We start from the raw sequence: 23,528 nt of genomic DNA on the forward strand, positions 1-23,528 counted from the left end.
TCATAATTCCAGTCCAGGTCCATCTGGAATCTGGTTCTTGCCGGGAAGCTGCTGTTTGCACTTGGTTCAAAGCCAGACCTCTGTCGACCAAAATGTGTTTTTAAAAGCTGCTGCACCACTGAAATATAGGTTTCGATACAAGCACAGACTTCAGTCAGTTCTGATACGTCTAGTTAAACATCCCCACAGCTACTCCGGAGAAGTTTTCAGTCACATTTCAACTTCAGAAACAGTTTTTGATTCCAAACATTATTAAAACTTCCTTTTTAAGAGGGAAAAATCCAAGTGCAGAGGACAGAGCGAGAAGAGTGAACGGGGTGTGACAGGATGTGTCAGCATGATTATCATTTGGTATTAATAGGATCAGAGGAAACGGAGGGTGTCGTTAGAGAGACGGCGCGACGAGCCAAATAGAGAAAAAGTTACAGGACGTGACAAACTGAAAAAGATTGGGTAAGAAGGAGGCAGGTCCCAGGTGCTGGGAGACGATTATGTAACATCATCTGTTATTAAACTACAGACTTCCAACTTTTACTAATGGAGGATTTACAGTATACTGCAGTATTACTACCTCTTTAGCCAATCACAGAGACACATGGAGGGATTACATGACAGATGAGGGAGCTGCAGGTTGTGACCGCGGAGGAAACATTCCCATAATTCACTGTTTTCATGTGGGATCCATTATGTCAGCTGCAGCGTTACCTCACTTCCTGCTGCTCAGAGTCAACACAGCGGCTGCAGCCCTGGAGAACAGACAGGAAGGGCTTCTAGTTCAGAGGTCAGCAGGTCACGGAGAACACTCCCACTGTGGAAACCTTTAAAACTCATCCTTCTTTGAATCCATGAATGCTACATTTCACATCAGCCTCAGCAGCCACTGGAGAACAAACTCCAGCCGGAGCAATAAACCAGATGAGTCCAAAAGTGAAGCTGTGTCGGTGTCGGCTGCCCAGATGTGCACAAGACAAAGTGAACGCACAAATGAAAGAACACTGTGCGGAAACCCTAAAGTAAAAGTCACAAACAGACAATAATTCAGAGATAAGATGACGTGTTATATATGTAATAAATGTATTCTACAACACAGAGACTACTGAGCAGAACCAAACAGCTGTGAACATCCCAGTGTTTGACTCAGGAGAAGTGCAGCTACTGTTTGGTTGACTTGGGTCTAAAGAGCTGGAGAACTGTCAAATGTTAAATGTCAAATATCAAATGTATGTGGCATCAATCAGAAAGCCAGTGTTGAATATATAATATATATCTTGTCTCATTTTAGACATTAGTAAAATGTGCTCTGGTTGAATAATCTGGATTTCACAGGTCTCTGATTTATGAAGTGATTCAAATGGGTCCGTCGCTCTTTCACCAAAGCTTCACCCACAAACAGGGTGTGGATGAGATGTTTCTAAGTTGTTCACTGCTGTAGAAATACCCAAATAACAAATACCAAATGTGTTTAGTGTGGTCTGGAGGAGGTTTTTTACCTGGAGAGCCCACAGTGGCTGAGGAGTTGTGAGGTGGTCTCACACCTGAAGATTACAGAAGTGCTCCTACAGATTAGCAGGAGAATAAAACTCTGTAGATGAGCTGGAGGAGTGTGCTGTAAGTGTCCGAGCCTCGGCAGCTCCTCACTTCATCATCATCTGTCTGCTTGACTGAATTATTAGGTACAAAGTGACCTGTTTAAGAAGTGGAGCATCAGCCAGATGTTTCCTGGTGTGCTGAAACTCCATAAACACACATACAGCAGACAGTTACTATATCACACAGGAGTTTATCTAGTTCAGTTACTTCTCCTCTTCTGTATTCACATGAACACTTCACTCTGGTACCTTTATCTGAATGAGGAATGACTGTTCACTGTTCAATAATTCAATAATATTAAAAACGCAGCACTTTCCTTTTATCTAAACACTTTGTCAGGTGGTTGTTCTTTAATGTAAAGTTCTTTGATAGCTTTGGGATGTCATATCTATTTCTACATTTAAATGGGAGATTATGTGTGTTTTATGTTGGATATGATGGAGGATGGTCTGGTCTCTTATAATAAATAAAGGTTAACGTCACTAAACCTTTAACACTCCCGCTGCAGCTACACCAACATCTCGTGGTGCTGAGAGGAACTACAGCTTCAGACTGGAGTTGTTGTCCATCCCTCACTGTGCTGCTGTCACGGTCACAGGAAATTACAGCGCTGGAAAAATATATTTAACTGTTTGTCGAGCAGAAAGCCACCATTCCCACACCTGCCCTCCCTCCATCAACAAGCATCACCGGACTGCTGTGACCTCTGGGGTGAGGTCAGAACCCCAGTCGTTAAAGTTGTTGTCCAGGTCAATGAAACCCACTGACATTCAAGACACAAGCTGTTGATACTGTGCCTACATTTCTCAGTCCTCGCTATCGCCGCTGGTTTGTTTTCTCCATGTTGTCTGTATCATCACGTCCAGCTCCTACCTGACCTCTGTGTGATGGGACTGTTCAGGAAAGTCTTTTCTTCCTTGTTGCTGCCTCTTTCCCAAACTTTCCAGTCAGACTGTTGATGTTTTCTGCAACTTACTCCAAATCTTTACAACTCATCAATTTAAACAGCGATATTCTCTCTTATCTGATTAAAATCATTTTATTATATTCTGACTTTAGCTCCTGTTGTTCGACGGGGGTCTCACTGCCTTCTGAAGCAGCTCAGAACAGGATAGATAGTATCAAACACTTTGTAGACTTCAGCCTGGGATTTAGCTCCTGGAACCAAACACAAAACGTGATTTACTGCATATGGATCATTTTTAAATGAGGTAAAGGTTCAACAGACGTGTGGACGCAGACGCAGCTCGATTACCACTGTAAGATATCTTCCCTGATGCCCAGATGGTCAGCGTGGTGCCAGCCTTCACGGTGTAGAAGAGGGCAGGAAACAACTCGGGTTCATAACTGTGAGAGGGAGAAATCGAACTCGTTGGCTGAATTTCTTCTACTGTTACTGGAAAGTTCAGCACGACTCAACATGCTGACAGAAAACATGAAGCCTTCACAGGACTCCTCAGTGGGAGACTGGGTTTGTCCGGACCTGCAGTGCTGACGGTGGGCCATCGTGAGTCTCTCTAAACTGACGGGGAAAGTGTGGCAACTGGCCACAAGGTTCAGGATCTTCAGGTTGAACAAGGAGACGGGGAAGCCGAGCTTCTGCACCATACGAGCGAACCTCCTGATCGCCACTCGTGACTGCTCCTCGCTGCTCAGACACACAGGGGTCAGAGGGGGTCACTCCCTGCCTAGTAGAATTAAAATGACTGACGAGAAGTGTGACGGGCAACAGACCTCTTCGCTCCGGTGCAGATAACATATCCACTCTCGTAGATCACTGCTGTGGTTCGGGGTTTACGGATCCTCATGGTGAGCGCCTTGTAATTCTGAAACACAACAGGAGGCTGAGTTACACGAGCACTGTTACGTTGCAGATGTGTAAAACTAAATCTAGACCCCTGAACGAAGGGGGCAGCTGGTTTTCTAAGACCACCACAGACCCTTAATGAATTCCTCCGTGCACCAGATTTTTCAGCCAGTCCCACAAACACAGCAACAGAAACCCCAGAAGTGGCTGCAGGTCGTTCACGATGTGGGAAATAAGAACGGGTTTCTGTACCTTTGGGTTGTACTCCACGTTCCACACTTTGGAAGCAATTAAGTTCAGGTCCAGACGACAGCACAGTCTCACTGAAGAGACCACGTTCCTAAACAGAGACACACGTCAGCTGGAGGTGGGTTTTCCTCAAACATGCTGCAGTCTCCCTGTAATCAGGTCTAATGAGGACCAGGTCCAGTGAACTGTGTGCTGCTGTTTCATGGTCACCTACTGTATCTGTGGGACTGGCAGCGCCGGCACGCGGCTCACAGGCATCACAGGACTCATGGGACGGACAGGTGAGTCCACGTGCTCTGGTTCAGGTGTCCCACCTGCTGCTGTGGAATTCTGGGAGCTGTAGTCTGGACTGCTGTCAGTTCTGCTCTCACTCTCTGCTGCTTGTCTGGTTTCATCTTAAATAAACTGTCAGTGAGCGTTTTTTCTTCAGCTTCACTAGTTTCACACTCACTTTAGAACCGAAACTATTAACACCAGTGAAAGTGTCCTTACTGTGCCACAAATATACAAATGTGATAATCACTCAAACATTCAATTAGTATTTTCCATTTACATGTTTTAAAAGTCTCTATAAACTATTAATAATTCACAGTTTAATATTGTGTTGAACATGAACTGTTACTGTTGTTACCTGCTTCGTCCCGGCTGAACTCCGACAGGAGCTCCTCAGAGAGTAAAGTGTGGGACTCGTTGTTCCACTGGTTCCTCTCCGTCGTCCAGGACTCCTGCAGTGAGACAACATCATCTCACCAGAAACAGCATCCTTCATCACTTCCCACCATAAAACTCACAGTAAAGAGGTTGAAGGAGAAAAACTTCAGCTTTGGTTTCTGAAAAACCCACTTTTGGTTCTTGTTTCACTGGATTAATGTGCAGGACATGAAATGAGCACAGAACGAGATGAAAGTGAAAACTCACATTTGCGATGAAGCTGTCGAAGTATCTTTCCAACGCCGACTCATCCATGAGCGAAAAAACCTGTCAGTGACTAAAAGTAGCTTCTGAACTGAAGTGATGTTGAATTCACAGTGGACTCACACGTGTTGACATTTGAACCGGTCACACTGTGAGGACTCTGTTGCTACGGTAACATGAAAAAGGACAGAGATGATAACAGAAAGTTATTGTGTTTTGAAAAACACCTGAATGCACCACATGTATCTTTTATTATTATTAATAATTCATGTGTATTTGCTGCTCAGCCACTCAGTGGCTCCTGTTCGACTGTTCAGACTCTTTATTCAAAGTTTATATGATAAAAAAAGAAGTTTAAAATGTTTTTAATCAATAATTAGAAAGAAACAGATTCAGTGTCAAACATGAATTTGTTCTTTATGTGTTTTGGTGTTTCTCCCTCGGTGTTGTTCACAGACTCATGTCTGCTGATCTGCTGTGACAGTAGTGACACAGAGTGGTGTAGGAAGGAACAGCAGTTATTAATAAATCACTTTATCATGCACGTTTATTATATCACAGTACAGACAAACTGTACCAACCTATTATTAATGAGTCCTTTTACATGAATATCAATATTAAAATGATACGGTTAATAAAAACTCCTGTGTTTAAATAATCCGTTAAATGTAAATAAACCAGTAATTAAAGGTAAAGACAGGTGGTTTGATGAATTTGAAGGTGGAGGTTTGAGTTCTGGACAGAAACTAATGTTTTCTGAGGTTCGGTGTCAGTCAGGTGGAATTAAAACAGGAGGGATCTGATTTCCTCTGGGGGCCCTGTGTTTATTCCAACTGAACATAATTACAGCTGCAGCTTCACCAACATAAACTGCCTCCTTCCTGTCTGCACTTATCTCTCAGCTTCAACATGAACATCAAGGATTCTTTTTATCCTCCAGAACAAACAGACCCAAACCAGGAACCCACAAGTCGTCAGAGCCCCGGGAGGCTTTGCTCCTTCTTCTGGGACTCCTCACATCCTTCTGTCATTTCTCCTTTTAGCCTTCCTTTCTCTCCTTCTCTCCTTCTCTCCTTCTCTTCTCTTTTCCTCCCTCCTCTCTCACCCTTTTCTGTGCTTCCTTCCACTTGCTCCTTGTTCAGCTGAAGTGAAATCAGAGCTGAACTCTCTGCACATACTTGAACTGACTCCATGTGTAATACTTGGAGACTCCTGGGACGGAGGAGGCCGCGGGACATGAGCACTTTTCCTTTCTGGTCCCACCTCCTCTCCGCTAATTGGCTGCCGTGGAGTGTGAGTCGGGACAGTATTGAGACTCGGCCGGCCCCAGATGTCTGTGCGGTGATTTGACCGCAGTGAAATCTGAGCCTGTCTCTGTATTCTGGGATGTTTGACATGGGGCAGGACAAAGACACGTTAGCAGGACGGAGCTCGGAGTGATCAGATGGTTCTGGTCTGGAAACGAACAAGAAGAACAAGAAGAAGAAGAAGAACAAGAAGAAGAAGAAGAAGAAGAAGCAGCGACGTCGTTTCTGCACAAGACGAAGACCCAGAGACGGTAAAGTTCAGTTTGTTGTGTTCAGTGTGGGACTGAGAGGGAGTCAGGGTGGAAACCGGTCTACCGGAGACCGGAGACCATGGACCGGAGACCATGGACCGGAGACCATGGACCGGAGACCGGAGACCATGGACCGGAGACCGGAGACCATGGACCGGAGACCGGAGACCATGGACCGGAGACCGGAGACCATGGACCAGTCACTAACTGGGAGTTCACTGGGTTCCTGCCTGTTCTAACTGCTGTTAACGCTTTCATCCTTCTCACCTGGTGTCGTCACCTTTGACCCCCGTGATCACTGTTGACTGTGGTTAAAATGATTCCTGTCATTGTGTCAGTCGCTCAGGACACAGTCAATTAGTTACTATGGCAACTAATTAGTTAACGACTCGAATCCAACTAACTAGGTCATGAGTCCAGTTAGTTCCTGTTTCCACATATTAACTGATGAATGGACCGTGTTAACCAGCTAGTTACCAACTAACTAAGTCTCCTCTGTATCAGCAGACGGTCAGCTTATTAACAAGACCGTGTTAACCAGCTAGTTACCAACTAACTAAGTCTCCTCTGTATCAGCAGACGGTCAGCTTATTGACAAGACCGTGTTAACCAGCTAGTTACCAACTAACTAAGTCTCCTCTGTATCAGCAGACGGTCAGCTTATTAACAAGACCGTGTTAACCAGCTAGTTACCAACTAACTAAGTCCTCTGTCTATCAGCAGACAGTCAGCTTATTGACAAGACCGTGTTAACCAGCTAGTTACCAACTAACTAAGTCCTCTGTCTATCAGCAGACAGTCAGCTTATTGACAAGACCGTGTTAACCAGCTAGTTACCAACTAACTAAGTCCTCTGTGTATCAGCAGACGGTCAGCCTATTAACAAGACCGTGTTAACCAGCTAGTTACCAACTAACTAAGTCTCCTGTCTATCAGCAGACAGTCAGCTTATTGACAAGACCGTGTTAACCAGCTAGTTACCAACTAACTAAGTCTCCTCTGTATCAGCAGACGGTCAGCTTATTAACAAGACCGTGTTAACCAGCTAGTTACCAACTAACTAAGTCCTCTGTCTATCAGCAGACGGTCAGCTTATTGACAAGACCGTGTTAACCAGCTAGTTACCAACTAACTAAGTCCTCTGTGTATCAGCAGACGGTCAGCTTATTGACAAGACCGTGTTAACCAGCTAGTTACCAACTAACTAAGTCTCCTGTCTATCAGCAGACGGTCAGCTTATTGACAAGACCGTGTTAACCAGCTAGTTACCAACTAACTAAGTCCTCTGTGTATCAGCAGACGGTCAGCTTATTGACAAGACCGTGTTAACCAGCTAGTTACCAACTAACTAAGTCCTCTGTGTATCAGCAGACGGTCAGCCTATTGACAAGACCGTGTTAACCAGCTAGTTACCAACTAACTAAGTCTCCTGTCTATCAGCAGACGGTCAGCTTATTGACAAGGCCGTGTTAACCAGCTAGTTACCAACTAACTAAGTCTCCTGTCTATCAGCAGACGGTCAGTTTATTGACAAGACCGTGTTAACCAGCTAGTTACCAACTAACTAAGTCCTCTGTGTATCAGCAGACGGTCAGCTTATTAACAAGACCGTGTTAACCAGCTAGTTACCAACTAACTAAGTCTCCTGTCTATCAGCAGACGGTCAGTTTATTGACAAGGCCGTGTTAACCAGCTAGTTACCAACTAACTAAGTCTCCTGTCTATCAGCAGACGGTCAGCTTATTGACAAGACCGTGTTAACCAGCTAGTTACCAACTAACTAAGTCTCCTCTGTGTATCAGCAGACGGTCAGCTTATTAACAAGACCGTGTTAACCAGCTAGTTACCAACTAACTAAGTCTCCTGTCTATCAGCAGACGGTCAGCTTATTAACAAGACCGTGTTAACCAGCTAGTTACCAACTAACTAAGTCTCCTCTGTGTATCAGCAGACGGTCAGCTTATTAACAAGACCGTGTTAACCAGCTAGTTACCAACTAACTAAGTCTCCTGTCTATCAGCAGACGGTCAGCTTATTAACAAGACCGTGTTAACCAGCTAGTTACCAACTAACTAAGTCTCCTGTCTATCAGCAGACAGATTCACGCGTCCCCTCTGTGTTCTGGTCTTCTGCCCCCCTCCCCCACAGATATGGCTGAAGATGTCTGTGGACTCTGAGAACTCCTGTGTTTTGCTGTCATTGCGAGACTCCAGGACTTCCTGCATCTTCCAAAGCGCTGATGAGAAAGATGACATCCCAGGACTGGGAGAGGAGAGGTAACCGACTAGGACACGTTCACTTCTCTCTTTCACCTGTGCTTGTGTTCTGGTTCTGGTTCTACTTAGTGCTGAGTTTGGGTCCTACTGGCCTCTGTCCAGCAGGTGTCCCAATGCTCTGTTCTCTCAACTCACCTAGCCCCGCCCATTTGCCCTCCTTTGTTCTGTTGCCCCTCCTTCACCACCACCTGTCTGTGCTCCACCAATCCCACACCAGTGGCGGCCATCTTGCCTCAATCATCAGTTGGTATAAAACCTGTGAGTCGGAATTAACTCTTTGTCCCTTTGTTCACTGAGACTCTCCAGCGTGTTGGCCCCGTGTGGGCCCCGTGTGGGCCCCGTGTCGGCCCCGTGTCGGCCCCGTGTCGGCCCCGTGTCGGCCCGTGTCGATGTGTGTCGCCCCGTGTCGATGTTGTCCTGCTTCTTTTAAATCCTGCTTCCTTTAAATCCTGCTTAAAACCGTTCTTCTTCTTTGTGGATGGGTTTCTTACCAACCTGCTCATCAGACTTTAGCTTTAACTGTGGTTGTGGTGTCGGAGGTTCTTAGTTCTTCCACTCTTCTCACCTCTCCGTGGTTTGGTGTTGACTTCTTGAACCATTTTGTGAATGATTACCTGGTTAATTGTTCCTTTTTGTGTCCAGTAGTTTTATACCTGTCACATCAACAGTTGCTGTTTGTTCTCTGTCCTGTGCAAATTGCTGCCTGTGTTTTTTTAAATATGCTGAAAGCTGCTATTTTCTTAACAACTTCTCAAACTTCTCACTTTCTAACTTGTTTTTTAAACTTTACACATTAACCACTGATCATAATAGAAGCTCTAGTTCATCATAGGAATAATCATTAGCCAACCTCCCGGACGCTGACGTCTCGCAGTGATTGAACTTTACTGAACTATTTTCTATTGTGTGTGTGTGTGTGTGTGTGTGTGTGTGTGTGTGTGTGTGTGTGTGTGTGTGTGTGTGTGTGTGTGTGCGTGCGCGTGCGTGCGTGTGTGTCATACACACTCATGTACTCATATGTGTACTCAGCTGCTGTGTCTCTGCTCCTGCAGCGTCCTGGAGATGCTGAGTTACTCCAAGTTCTCTGATCTGGAGACATGGCTGTGTATGCCGTCCTCCCTGCTCCTGCCAAGGGCTCTGGACTCTGCCCTTGCTTCCTCTTCCTCCTCCTCCACCTCATCTTCCTCACATGCATTAAACTGCTACTCCAACTCACCCCCGATCTCGTCCTCCTCGTCCCCGGCCTCCAACCCTCGTCACTCCACTTGCAGTGAGCCAGGAGATGCAGACGCACTGTTGAGGTAACGTCATCACCTGTCGTCACCATGTGCAAAGATTCATTGTATATTTTCCATAACCTGTGGTTATTAAACAGTTAGAGCTGCTAGTGTGATGCACACATGGAGCCGTGTTTTTAAAAACATCGCCTCCAGTTTAATAAGTATTTTTATTTATTATCTGACATTTTATAGACTGAACATTAGAAATAACAATCAGCAGGTTACAGGTTCTGTCTGCTCACTACTAACTACAGTAGAAGTTGTATTTTGGGACGGGGCCATCAACAAGGCAGCAAACCTCACTGTTTGGATGTTTGTTATTTAGATCAGTTTAAAGAATAAGTTTAATATTATTCCTTGTTTTTCTTGTTAAGACTTTCTGACTTTCTTTCAGTTAATAGTTCTGTGGTTGGACTATTTCTAGAAGTGGATTAATCAACATTTGATCTTGGGTGAGAACATGTGGCAGCAGGACGTGGTGTCTCTTATAGAGAGTGCATTTCCCTTAGAAAGACAGCTGTATGAGATAGTTTAGGATCACAGTGCACCATTAGATTGCATGTTTTCCAGTAAATGCCCTGCAGACTGTAAGTACAGTAGAAGATAATAGGTCTCATGGGCACCAGATGTCTGCATAATGATTAGTTCAGGCAGACTCAGCTTCACCAGAAAAGAAGTGATGTGTTGAAACTGTGGTTAGTAGAGAAACTGCTGCTCCTCCTCCAACCAGCACCGACATTGTTCCTCGGTTTGTTGGAGCTCATAAAGTGTCTGTCTGGCACCCTGGTGATGGCAGTTGTTTAGGGATAGATAAGCCAAGAGCCTGCAGTGAGACAGAGGGGAAATGTACAGCTAATAAAAGGAAGTGTAGTCATTAAGACTGTTGTACAGTGGGAGGCCTATTTGTGTGGGCGTATGGAGGGAACAGTTGAATAACAGAAGTCCAGAACACGCTGGAGACAAGGGAACAATGGACATGAGTTAAAAACCACTTCAAACCAGCATGAAAGCATGAAACCTAAACTCTAAACTTGTCCCACAACATCAGAGGTCAGAGTGACTCAAAAGACGGTGTCTTTTTAGAAAAGGAAAATGATCCCAGAGTCAGTTCTAGTGTCGTAGCTAGTGTAAGGTGCAGTAGTGGCAGTGTGGTTCTCTGAAAGGCTGGTGCACAGGTCAGAAGGTCCGTTTTCTTTTCTGCCTTGCTTGATAATTACAAGTGTGTTTTCACCCACAGTTCAGCAGCCTCCTGTCAAGTCTTTCTGGTCTTTTTGCTTCATGGTGTGACGCAGCAGTCACTAATGATCGAATAACATCTGTAGCAGGTTTGTAGTGTTTAGAACTTGGGGCCATGCTCATTTTTCAGGCTCGGACAGTTCAGTAAGCTCAATGTGTTCACTTATAGATGCTGCTACATCTGCAGGTCTGAAGTCATCACTTTCCTCCCATCTAGGTGGTGCAGTCGGAGGTGGACCTGCTACATCTATGCATGTGGATAATTACGACTGAATCTGGTTTCACTATGTTCAACAATACATATTAAATTTGCTTCTGAGAGTAAATGCGACACAGTCCGTCTCCCTCCCTGTTTTGAAGGTTTCATTTGACACGGCCCACTCACTGATGGACTGTGATATGTGAAACACTTGACTCTTGATTCCCCTGATTCAGCTTTTGTCTCACACATGCAGTGAGGTAAGGTGACACCCTTACTGGGCAATGGACGCTCGAGAGAATCGCTTCCTTCAGCTGTGTTTAGTCATGTGTCATTATGTTCCCTGCTCCAGTCCTGAAAACCTTTTTAAACATTGAAAACAGTGAAGTGCTGTGTTCACTTTTCTGAAAACACAACAGCCAAACATGAGTGTGATGGATTTTTAAAATGCCAGTGTGATGCAGTGAACCGAGTGGATCAGGGATGTTGAGTTGGACTCAGCTGTTGGACTTTGTCTTGGGAAGGAAAAAGAAGAGAAGCCGAGGATCATGGCGAAGTCGCAGCTACGTCGTCTCAGAGAAAAGGTATCAAGAGGACTCAGAAACTGGATCTGTGTGCAGAGGACGCCTCGTTAGTAGTCTCAGCACAGGATGTACAGTGGCAGCTATTTCATGTCCTTCCTGTTGTACAGTGAAGTTGATTCCCAGTGTCAGGTTTTTACTTCAGCTGCAAATGTCTGTGTGAACCCGCTGTACTTTAGATGATTGTAAACTCAGAAGTGTTTTGTGTTGGAGAAATTGAAATGAAACGACTCCCCCACGCCGTCTGATGTTGGTCTGACTCTCTCTTGGTCACAACTTGATGTTCAAGTTGTGATAAAAACACTTTTTTAGTCTTTTTGATCATCACTAACAGCATTTTTCTGAATCACAGTCATAGTAAAGGTACGAGCAGGTAGTGTTTCATCTTTAGGTCTTGAACTGACACCTGTGATCAGTTGCAGCAGCCGCAGCCTTAAATAACTGCAGTACAGTAAATTTTAATTTTAAAATAATTATTAAAATATTGTTCATTTTCTCCTCCTCTCCCCACAGGTTGTCAGAATCCACCTTCTTAACTCCTGCTCTGGGGAAGGAGATGTCATTTCTGTCCACCCCCTTGCTTCCCATCCTCTCCTCCACGCCTGCTGCAGCTGCGGTGTCATCCGGAGACTCCACCTGCCCGAGCGGCGTCAGCGTCAGGAAGCGTCGGAGGCTCGCTGCCAGTCCTGGAGGACTTCACTGGAACTCTGCAGGTGAGAAAAGCCTGTGAGGATATGAACAGACGCCTGGCAGTACATCCTTTGCTGCGGCTTCCACGACTGTGAAACTCCCCAAGTTCACAAATTAGGGTGGAGAAAATATCAATACCATCATTACAACAAGCGAAACCTGTACCAGTGTCTATAAAGGCACCAGACTGATTTAAAACACACCTGAAAAAGGTCTGTTAGGTTCCTGTAGTGGAAGAGATGCTTGGCGTGATAGATGATGTCAGATTGGTTTTAGTCACTGAGCTGTGGATTTGTGGGCAGGAAACCGTCGAACTGAGGGTTGGTGTTAAGTGGTGGACGTGCTGTCATCTCAGGAATGTATTACACACACCCTCAGAGTGGTGATCTTGTTTAGTGTCCGTGCTTCCTGTGTTAGTGCTACTGCCTTTTAGCTCCACCCTTCTGGGGAACGATAATGAGCTTCCTGTAAAACTCATTAGCTTCAGTTTTCCTGTCTTCAGCTGAACGTCCATCAGGTGTTTTCTCCTCTTTTGCATTTTTGTTTTTAAATCTGATTTATCCTGAAACATCTCGAGTGTGTCGAACCACAGAGAAGGTTCAGTCAGAGGATTGGAATGGAGTTGTACTGGGTTGCGTTCTATTAAGAGGTGGTTGTAATGTTTCAGAACTGGATTGCACTGGTTGTATCTAATGAAGTGGCCAGTGAGTGTAAGGAAGAAGCTCCTAGATAATTAGAAACCGGTCCTGTCAGCCTTAGTTTGACTTATGTTCACCTCACTGACTGCTCCCTACTGTAGTTAATCTTAGTCTGGTAAATAATCTACTGGTTTGAATTCATTTAGTGATATTTGCCGTCAGTCCACCAGAGGGAGCCGTGACTCCGGCTGTCAGAGGCTCGGACTTCAGAGCTGATGAACCGTTAAATTAAATTAATCCAAGCAGACGTGTCTGATGTCCTGTTGTCGTCTCTCATCCTTCACCACATCAGTCTGATGGATGCGTTCATGATAGATGAGATATAACTTTTAAAACCCTTATTTTCTTGTTTAACTTCTATTTAGCTTTCAGTAAGTCGACAAAGATCATTTCAGCAGAAACCCATTTATTACAAGAGCTAAGTCCAAACTCTGCATCCTGTCACTGCTCCACGTACCTGATCGCTGCATAACGTGGACACGATTCCTTAAATACCTGCATAAAAGCAGAGTGAGTTTTGTTCATGCAGGAGAATGAATGAGGCACCAGTATCTGCACTGTTGTCGTGGTCTGTGGACTGTTTTATCTTTATGTAGGTTTAATGTAGCAGCTCAGGTAGTCACCTGTCCTGCAGCCTGTAACCTGAGCTGTGACACACATACACAGTCTGAATGAAGGGACACACGACACCAGCTAAAGAAACACACCTGAAGTTTCTGCATTAAAACGGTGGAGATGTTGATATGTGGTCATCAGGGACCAGCTGGTTTTCACTTTTAACTTTCATTATGTGTCCAGAAACATTTGAAACTACAAACCATCCACGTCCACCCATGATGGTTATGTGAGAAACTGTTGGTTTTACTTCCCAGTAGTGTCCCAGTAGTGTCCCAGTAGTGTCCCATTAAACCATGGTGCAAAACAGACACAACAAGATGAGAAGTGGACGAGTCAAACCTGAAATTTAGGATAAATAATAAAGTGTAATTATTACCCATCAAACATTTTCCAAATGTTTTCAAACCTGCCTGGTAACAACACAGGTTGTTGTAGTTGTGACATTAGTTTCTTGTTTCTGTCCGTGTGTGGTGTACAGTAACGACAGGTGTCTCTGGTTTCTCTGCTGCAGGTTCGGTACAGCGGGACTTCTGGTCACCTGATCCGTCTCCTCGGTCGGGGGCCAGCGTAGCAGCAGGACGAGGTGGTGGAGGAGGAGGTGGGGGTGCCAGGAGCCTCCCTGCTGCAGAGGAACTCAGGGCTTCGACCGCGTGGGCCAGCGACCGGGCCCACTTGAGGAAAACGGTTTCGATAGATGACCAACTGCTGCAGCCGTCGAGCGAAGAGCAGCGTCACCTGAGACTGCTGAGTCGACTGGAGAGAGGCAGGAAGAAGCTCCGTAACATCCAGGTGAGCGTTTGTGTCTGTGTGCAGCTTTAATTTGCTGTATAGGAGAGACTAGAGGTCCAAGGTGCTGATGCTGATACTTAAAGACATCAGAACATCCCAGTTCATGTGCCTTTGTTTTGATTTAGTTTAGTTTAGTTTAGTTTAGTTTAGTTTAGTTTAACATTTAAGGACATTCTTCATTCAGTGCTGAGCTGCTCTCAATGACTTCCTGATATTACAATTTCAAATTCTTAGTGACTAAAGGAATGATTCATATTGTTTTCTATGCTCTTAATGTGAAACATTTGCAGGAAGTCCTTTGTCCGTTTCACTGATGTTAAAACTGATAAAATGGCAAAGTAGAAGCAGCTGGAATTCATTTGTGAATCAAACACTTGGTGTAAATACTGCAGCAGCGTGAGTGAGCGTGAAATTCACATTTTGCTGAATTTCGCCCCTCAGCCGCCACAGTACAGCGAATTTCATCCACATCAGTGTTTGATTGGCTTTGATCTGTTTATTTGAGCGCTGGCTTTTATTTGATTTCATGTGCAGACATTAAAATGGGGTTTTTGTGTTACGGTTGTGCTCTTGGGTCTAATTAACGGTGTTTGCCTCTGTTGTTGTTTTGGTGATTTGAACGAGGATTGTTCCTCTTGACCGTCGAACTCGAACTCTCTTGAACTCAGATTTTCAGGAAACGATGTCGGTTTGTTTTTTTTGTTTGTCTGTGTTGTTTTTCTGCAGCTCTGAGTGTTTTAACTGTGTCCTAACCTGGACTCATTGAACCTCTCCAGTTACACACTCATGCTGCGGTGAGTCACAGGCTGACACATAGCTGGCTCTCCAGCCTCTCACGCTGCACCACAGATGGATGAATAAATCAGCTCAAATTAGAAGCTTTTGCCAAATTCACAATTTCATGCTGTGTACTTTTTACGGGCTCCAGAGAATTTGATGTTGGACCTCCTGTCATGGTAAAAAACACTGCAGCATGTTTGCCAAGCTGCCGTATCTCATTATGACAGTACTTTTATTCGATCTTGTTCTATTGGCTTCCCAGGTTAATTATCTTGTTATCTCAGCACAGTCGAGTTGTTCTGAGGAAACAAAACAGTCCCATTACTTGGGATAAGCTGTTTTCCGATCGGCCCACATAGTCAATAGAGACTCTTCTGTCATTCAATCCCCATCTTTACCAGTGCAACCTGAGACAAACAACGTGTTAGTGACACCTTACTCTCCTGTAGGCAAATAGCTGCTTTTCTTCAAAGTAAAATATCAGGTTCAAGGAAAAGACAGGCTGACGGCAAATATGGAGCAAAGTGAGAGAAACGTGAGACCAGTGAATATAGATGTAGTTTATATATATAATATTAAATTTGAGCTGTGAGCCACTCTGTGTGAGCATCACATGTTAGAACCAAACTGTCCTCAAATATGAAGATATTAATATTAATCCTAGCTCTAACCCCGAACCTGCTGAAATTGTCATATCAAGCTAATCATTAAAATTCACTGGACAACAGGATGAGGTATGAATACAGTGAAAGCGTCACTTCTGTCTTCACTACAGTTTCCTGTCTACACATTCTTAAATCCGGACTCATGACCGTGTGGATCGTTGTCTGTGGATCTGTAGAACATGGAGGACGTTCTCATCTGATGACTAATTGATTGATCTGATTAATAATTGTATGTTGAGTCATTTTGTTGAGGTGTAAATATCATTATTATTATTTCAGGGAAAGAAAAAAAATTTATCTAATGCGAACGAGGCTTCAGGGTGACTGCACGGCAGGTGTGTTATATAATCTATAAATGATGAGTTAGTTGCTCATCAGGCTCTAAACCTCAGATAGAACGAGTCAGTAGCTCCTCTGTGATATTTTGGTGACACTGATGAATCGTGGTGTGGGCAGCACTGATACATCCGATATTTGAATAAACAGGATGACAGCTTGGTTCCTTTTTTTTGGATGACTCTGTTCTATTTTTATGGCCGTTTTAAAAGTCAGCTCTGTCTCACATCATCTGTGGCAGCTGATGAGTTTTTACTTTGAATTTTAAAGCAGACTGTCAAGTTGACAAATGTCTTTGTATTGTTAACGAGACTCAGGGACGTGTTCAGAGACAGAACAGTGGACTTGATGACAGGAAGTTAGAGAGTTGTGCATCCTGTGCTCGGCTCTACAAAGGTTTTTTAGCCTTTGGTCTCCTAGTTTTTGTTGAAAGAATAAAGCTGGTAAACATAGTGAAAGAGGGAAACTGTTAGACCTTTATATAGAGATGAATGTGATGAGTCGATCTCCAGGACACGTTCCTATCAGTAGAGGAGGCTCGGTGCTGCAGCTGCATCAGAAGTGACCGACACTATTAAGTGGGTTCAGAAGCTTGTTTGGGTTTTACTGACCTGGGAAGTGGATGTGAAATCACTTTTTTTAATAACTGATCGTGATGACCGGATGCTTTGATTCAGGAAACACACAACACATCCGAGCATCATCTAGTTAAAAACAGAGGTGAAGCACTCGGCTGCTTCAGACCTCCTCTCCTTTCCTCCATACAAACTCAGTTTACAGTAGGATAAACATCTTTTTATTTCAGTTTTTCATCCCTCAGGTCTCAACATGGATCTGAAACATGCAGCTGATCCTCTGACATAAACTTTATGAGTTTATAACAACTTCTCACTGAATCTCCACTAACCTGAGTTACAACTTGGCACAAACATAACTGACGTTCACCACTGTACCAAATCGAAGCTTCTCTAATTTAACAAACAGTTAGTATTTTAAAAATCCTAATAAAAGTTCTCTTCTTCCATTTCCAGTTTTCCTCCGATAACAATGAAACAGCCCAGTGTGGCTAAAAGCCAAAGGATCCTTATTGGTGAACTTAGGGTTTGAAGGTCTGAGCTGAAGCTGAAGTCTCTGAATGGATTTCACAGTTATTCATCTGTCCTGAAGTAGATTTGTCTGCTGTGGTGATGGATGAAGCCGTTCCACTGCACGTTTCTGTGTTTGCTGTTGACTAACGGCTCCGGTTCTCCTCCCACCTTATATACAGACTGATTGATTTAGCACCTTCTCTCTGTCCTTTCTCTAACTACTTTCCTGGCTCTCTAAAGCTCAGCTGTCACACGCGCTGCACTGAGTCCCTTTGAATAATGGTGCGAGCGCTGTGTGATCTGTGACTCACACAGAGGATGTTGGTGAAACGCGTCATTACCGCACACTCTCTCTGTAATCTCCAGCGTTTTCCCACATCTCCGCCTTCAGCTCTCCAGCAGCAGGTCCTTCTCTGTGGTTTCTTCATGAAACGACTCTAAACTGACGAGAAGTGAAGCCAGAGAGTCGTCCACGTGACTGTGATGGGAGTAATTGTTCAGGTCTCACTGCTCTGTGTTTGTGACATCGCCCGGTGTTGTTTAGAGTATTTCCTGTTGCAAAGACTCTGATTTTTCTTACTGTTCTGTGACCTGCTCAGTAATCTCAGTAACCATTTGTGTTGTAGCTGTGGTCCTGTGGTAAATGTGCTCTCACCAGACTAATTTTAGCGCAGCAGGCTACTCCCTGTTACACACAGCACTTAAAAACCAGTCTACTGTAAGAAAGTCTCACTGTAAACGTCTGACCGTACGTGAGGTGCAGCTTTTAGTCCACTTCAAATTTAGGTTGATTAAGAGCGAGTCATTCGATTTCAGAGCTTCCCATCAGTAAACACAGAATTTATATCACTAGTATATCGGTGGAGGAGCCCAGGAACGACAGTGATCCAAATGATAAAAAACAATGGGCCTTAAATTAATAAACAGACATTGAACCCCCAGCTCAGCTAGCAGCTAGCTCAGTCTCTGAACAGGGACCAGCTGATGATGGAAATCCTCAGTAGACCAGACGGCCTCAGAGCCGATGCCTCTGTAGACCGTGAGACACAGCTCAAGTGTTCCAGCTGTGTCCGTCACTTTGTTAGTTCCCCTCTGAAACACTGACTTATCAGCCATTATGCAACAGCTCTTTCCTGGGGGGTAGTGGTACAGTTGAGAGAGGAGTCTTAACAAACATGCAAATAAACGACAATGTCCGTTGTTAGCGGAGGTTTTCTAAATGTTTCCTGTGTTGTCAAATGAGTTTGAATGAGGTTTTTAAGTGTGTGTGTGTGTGTGTATGTGTGTGTGTTGCACGGGGGGCACGGTGGGTGTACGTACAAAGTGCAGCTATCACACTCGAGACCCGAGTTTGACTCTCGTCTCGTGTGCTGTTTAAGAAACAAAGACCTGTGGTTAAGTTTAGAGAAAGATCATGGTTCACGGTGTCTGAAGGATCCTAAAGATGCAGTGTTTGCAGTAGTAATTGAATTTTTCTTTATTAATCCAGAACATAACCTTTGACCTTAACCAACTCTAACTCTGTAAAGAAGTATTAAACTTTAATAACGCCGTATTCACAAACACTGGATGTTGGACATATTTTATTTTAAGTAAAAATACTGTGGAAACATTCAGTGAGTATTTTTTTCTATTTACTTTAGATGCCAACATGTCCTCAGGTAAATAGACGATCCCATTAATTATTCTCCCTATAACGTGTCTGTGTTTGCAGTTTAGTCACTTAGAAACATTTTCAGGAGACTTGTTGCTTCTTCTTTTATCAGATATTCAAATCAGGATCTGACAGATGGAGACTCGGGTTCTGCTGCTTGTTCTTATCATTTACAGCTTCTTCTGGTCACTGGCCAGCGTTCGCATCTTTCTGGCCTCTAGTCTGAGGGGCACAACAGGAGCCAGTAGGAGTTTCAGTTTCAGCAGTGCCCTGGTGTCCTCTCGGCCTAGTAACATCCTGCTCCATTGTCTCTGTAAATAATAGATTTCCAGGTAACGCAGGCAAACATCCCAGTGTTTTGTGTGTCTTCACCCTGACACTTAGGTTGTCAATTGAAAATCCTCCCAGTAGCCAGGTGTGTGTCTGTCTGTCCTTCAACAGGGGAGAAGTTGTCCTTTTTCTTATCCATTTCTCTTTTTTAAAGACAGTATGGCTGCAGGGCAGAGACGACGCAGCAGGTGGTGGACAGCAGCAGAGCCTGAATGGAGACTGTTGCATTATGCAGAAGAACTGCTGCAGTTCATTATAAACCTGCTGGATCCTCCAGGGACTCTGGCCTTTACTGTTCACCTCCGTCTGCATCGACATGACAAACATAGATTCTGTCTTTGTTTATTTATCCATCAAGGGTCCTCATGACTAAAATGCTTTCCTGTATTTGGCGACAGATGATGTGAGGTATCTTCCTTCCTATGTGAACAATGCATCTTGTACATATTCTTCTTCTTTGTATGGCTTCCCACCAAATCATCTCCAGAGAATCAATTTGTCTCCCTGAGGTTGTTTTTGTTTCTCGTGAACGGCTCAGTGGCTGACTGTATAATTTATACAGCAAATCAATACAAGTCAAAATAAGACCAGATGTGCTCATTGTTCGGAGTTTTTATAGATTCACATGAAAAATGTGGAACGATTTGGCAGCGAGTTCCAAAACATTCCTACATGTCTGACGAAGAACAGGGTCCAAGTTTACTGGTGACTCCAGGCTCAAACCAAACTCTCTGATTTAAGGCCTGTGAGCAAAAGCTTTTATTTTTCAATTTTCTGTTCTGCTGATTTCTAGGAAAGCTGTGGGAGGAGAAGTTCTCTTTTGACTGACCTTGTGCATGGTACAAAAGACGGTGACAGGGAAAACTCAGCTTTGCAATAGTGATGATTTGAACCTTTCACAGTAACACTTTGTGCATGAATTCATCTCCTGCAGCTCCTCAAATAACTAGGATTCTTTCTGTCATATAGACCCAGAACACAGGTTTATGTATTTATCCTAAGAAGACACTGTAACGGCCTGCAGTTGGCTCCGTTAGCTGCTCAGTTGTTTTGCACAATACCAGAGTCTTTCAAGGACAGTGCTGCAGAAATCTAGAAAACATCGAGGTCAAGGTTCCATCTACTACCTTCCACAGGAGCAGTCCTCTCATTTAATCTCAGGTTGAACCAAAGCTCAGTGCATGTCACATTAAAGACAGCGAGCAGAGGAGCAAACACAAAACAACCACTGATAAAATCTGAACAAAGAAAACACACACACCTTGATAAATCCATCACAAGCAAACAAACACACCTGACTGCACATGATGAGTGCTCCCCTGCCCTTCGAGTGTCCTCCCAGAGTTCTCTGAACTGATAGGAGACAAATGGAGGTTGGCCGTCTAGCTGCACTGTGGTTTCCATTAAGACATCCAGAATACAAAGCACCTCTGCGGTGACGGTCTTCATGTGTGGTTCCCTTCTCCTGTCAACAGTTTGGGTGCTGGTCTCTCCACCTCCAGCAGGGGGCGAGCTCGTCTTCCCCTCACCTCCTCACCTCTCAGGACCCTCCTGCTGGAAATGGAATAAATACGTTCTTACACTCTGAGCTGAGCTTAAAGCTTTTAAATCTGGAGCGGAAACTTTGAGAAGAGCTGTGACAATTTAATCAGACTGAGTCTGAGCTGCCAGCTGTCTCCCTCCCTCCAACTGCACCTTTTCCATCAGCAGAGAAAAAACATTTGACTGCCTGAGGAAATCCAGACAGTAAATTGATCTGCTGGCTGATGGTGCTGATGTAGATTGATGCTGTGAAACACGATTAATCTTACAAAGAAGTTATAGAGAATGACTTGTGAGTATAGTGGAGACTGTGTGTGTGACACACGAGTTGGCAGAGGCAATCTTCTCAGGGCTGAGGAGGCGGTTGTAGTTCTTTATCTCTCTAATAGATATTGTGACCCTGGTTGTCTGTCTTCCTGAGTCAACAGGTGCATTTCCATACAGTTCAGACAATGTGCTCATCTCCTGCAGACTGAAAACAAAACTGCCTGAATTTGGACATGTGGGGGCTGTGATTATGATTGTTTGGTCTTTTATCACTTTTGAACCACATCAGCATTTCTCAAACTGTTTTGGTGCAGGAGGAAAGCCACTCGTGAACTCTGATATGTATAGGATTTTAGTTTTATTCAAATAATTAAGATTAACATGAGCCTTAACATTTCATTAAACTCAGGTGCTCTTTTAAATGTGCTGCAGGAATATTGTTATTGTTGTGCATCATCTCTGTGAGGAGATGTGTGATGTTCAGGAAGCAGGAAATAAAGTGAACAGCAGATGTTGTGACAGAGAAATAGACATGAAGTTCTTGTAGAGAAATTAAACAGCAGCTTTTCTTTGACTTGAAATTTTCAGAACTGGACTTTATGACGATTAGATTGCTCAGCATCCTTTTTTAAGATGTGATCAAACCCGGGACACGTGCTGTCTTCTGGTGGGGCAGCTTGACCTAACGAGTCCTGACTGATTGATCAGGGAGCCGACAGATTAATGGTTCATTAGTGACGAGGTGATGTGACGGAAAGTGATGCCTGGAAGCAGGCGCCTGTTTGTGCTCATTTGGACCACGTGAAGTAGAACTACACATTCCATACATAGAGTCCAGTATAGGAGGGATTTCTGTATGTGTCCTGTTTACTCTCAGGACCGACTCGCCGTCTTTGTACACAAACTGGCACAGTGGTGTATTAAGGAGCCGTACTCCCTGGGGGCTAATCATATCAGGGCACAAGTCAAGCAAGTCTTTCTGAACATCCATTAAGCTGCTTCACTGCACCAAATCCTCCATGAATCACTGCACCATGAAATATTGGCTCCATAAATTCAGCCTGCCATCATATTAAGCCTAACTCCTTAAAAAAACACAGGTTAGAGCGGATGATTGGTGCCTCTGCCCCCCACTGCCGCCACCGCCCTCCACCTCAGGAGTGTGTGTCTGCATGATATGAAGGGACTGCATAAACAAACGAGGATGGCTGCAGTCGCTCACTCGACGTTTCCTCATGTTTTACTGCAGTCTGAAGCTGGAAGAAATCCTCAGCTCCTGCACTGCAGGTATTCAGAGAGGACAGTTTAGTCGTCTAGTAAATACAGTGGGATTTGATTTAACCCACTGGTTTCAGGCGTTCCAGAAACCAAACAGGACTTTATGATGCACATTTCAAGACTTTATTACTCGCTTTATTTACCTGCTATTTACTGCAGAAGTAAAAACGACTCATGTTAAGTTTCACCGCAGTCTGAACGTAGAAGTGCAGGGAAGTTGTTTTCAGGAGGACGAGGTGAGCAAACAACTAAACGTTGAACAGAAGTAGATTCTGAGTGATTCAGTGTTTGTAGTAAAGGTGAGATCATGTGTGTGAGTGGATAGAAGCACGTCAGTGTATTTAGAACCTAGATAAAAATGTAAACCACAAGAATGATGGATTTAATTTAAGACATTCAGATGTCAGAGAAGCCGAAAAGATTAACACCCCAGTAGTTTTATGAGGGGAGGAGGCACAGGAGCTCCTCCTGCTCTGAACCCTGAGCAGATTTCAACCAGTTCATCACCTCTAGTTTATTCCCAACAGTTAACTAACCCAACAGTTAACTAACCCAACAGTTAACTAACTCCACAGTTAACTAACCCCACAGTTAACTAACCCCAACAGTTAACTAACCCCACAGTTAACTAACCCAACAGTTAACTAACCCAACAGTTAACTAACTCCACAGTTAACTAACCCCACAGTTAACTAACCCAACAGTTAACTAACCCCACAGTTAACTAACCCAACAGTTAACCCCACAGTTAACTAACCCAACACAGTTAACTAACTCCACAGTTAACTAACCCCACAGTTAACTAACCCAACAGTTAACTAACTCCACAGTTAACTAACCCAACAGTTAACTAACTCCACAGTTAACTAACCCCACAGTTAACTAACCCAACAGTTAACTAAACCCGCAGTTAACTAAACCCGCAGTTAACTAACCCCGCAGTTAACTAACCCAACGTTAACTAACCCCGCAGTTAACTAACCCTGCAGTTAACTAACCCAACCGTTAACTAACCCAACAGTTAACTAACCCCACAGTTAACTAAACCCGCAGTTAACTAACCCCGCAGTTAACTAACCCAACGTTAACTAACCCCGCAGTT

At 44.1% G+C, this 23,528-nt stretch overlaps 2 protein-coding genes across 4 annotated transcripts in view; one reads left to right on the forward strand and one right to left on the reverse strand.

Annotated features, from left to right (window-relative positions):
• Positions 1-2,607: 2,607 nt before the first annotated feature.
• On the reverse strand, positions 2,608-4,702 carry LOC113156590 (TATA-box-binding protein-like). Its single transcript, XM_026351824.1, has 8 exons — positions 4,565-4,702; positions 4,278-4,371; positions 3,861-4,041; positions 3,650-3,737; positions 3,325-3,416; positions 3,074-3,238; positions 2,846-2,937; positions 2,608-2,748 (listed from the first exon to the last, which is right to left on the reverse strand). The coding sequence occupies exons 1-8, from the start codon at positions 4,610-4,612 to the stop codon at positions 2,672-2,674; spliced, it is 837 nt and encodes a 278-aa protein (XP_026207609.1). The 5' UTR covers positions 4,613-4,702; the 3' UTR covers positions 2,608-2,671.
• Positions 4,703-5,672: 970 nt separating this feature from the next.
• Positions 5,673-23,528, forward strand: part of ankfn1 (ankyrin repeat and fibronectin type III domain containing 1) — an 80,126-nt gene continuing 62,270 nt past the window's right edge. For 2 of the 3 annotated variants that reach the window (XM_026350882.2, XM_026350883.2), the window contains exons 1-5: positions 5,674-6,119; positions 8,268-8,395; positions 9,448-9,696; positions 12,205-12,404; positions 14,209-14,486. In XM_026350882.2, coding sequence (XP_026206667.1) covers positions 6,006-6,119; positions 8,268-8,395; positions 9,448-9,696; positions 12,205-12,404; positions 14,209-14,486 — 969 coding nt within the window. In that variant the 5' untranslated portion in view covers positions 5,674-6,005. Of the gene's footprint in view, positions 6,120-8,267; positions 8,396-9,447; positions 9,697-12,204; positions 12,405-14,208; positions 14,487-23,528 lie in introns of all 3 variants that reach the window. The other variant, XM_026350884.2, reaches the window with a different exon arrangement.

The sequence above is a fragment of the Anabas testudineus genome, chromosome 19 (genome assembly GCF_900324465.2).
Source record: "Anabas testudineus chromosome 19, fAnaTes1.2, whole genome shotgun sequence".
In the NCBI taxonomy this organism is placed as follows: domain Eukaryota; kingdom Metazoa; phylum Chordata; class Actinopteri; order Anabantiformes; family Anabantidae; genus Anabas; species Anabas testudineus.

Bases quoted from the DNA above. Each gene is read 5' to 3' on its own strand.
- LOC113156590 (XM_026351824.1), bottom strand. From the start codon at position 4,612: ATGGATGAGTCGGCGTTGGAAAGATACTTCGACAGCTTCATCGCAAAT. The intron at 4,372-4,564 runs GTGAGTTTTCAC...GTCTCACTGCAG, and splicing joins TCGACAGCTTCATCGCAAAT to GAGTCCTGGACGACGGAGAG. The intron at 3,239-3,324 runs GTCTGTTGCCCG...GTGTCTGAGCAG, and splicing joins ATCTGCACCGGAGCGAAGAG to CGAGGAGCAGTCACGAGTGG.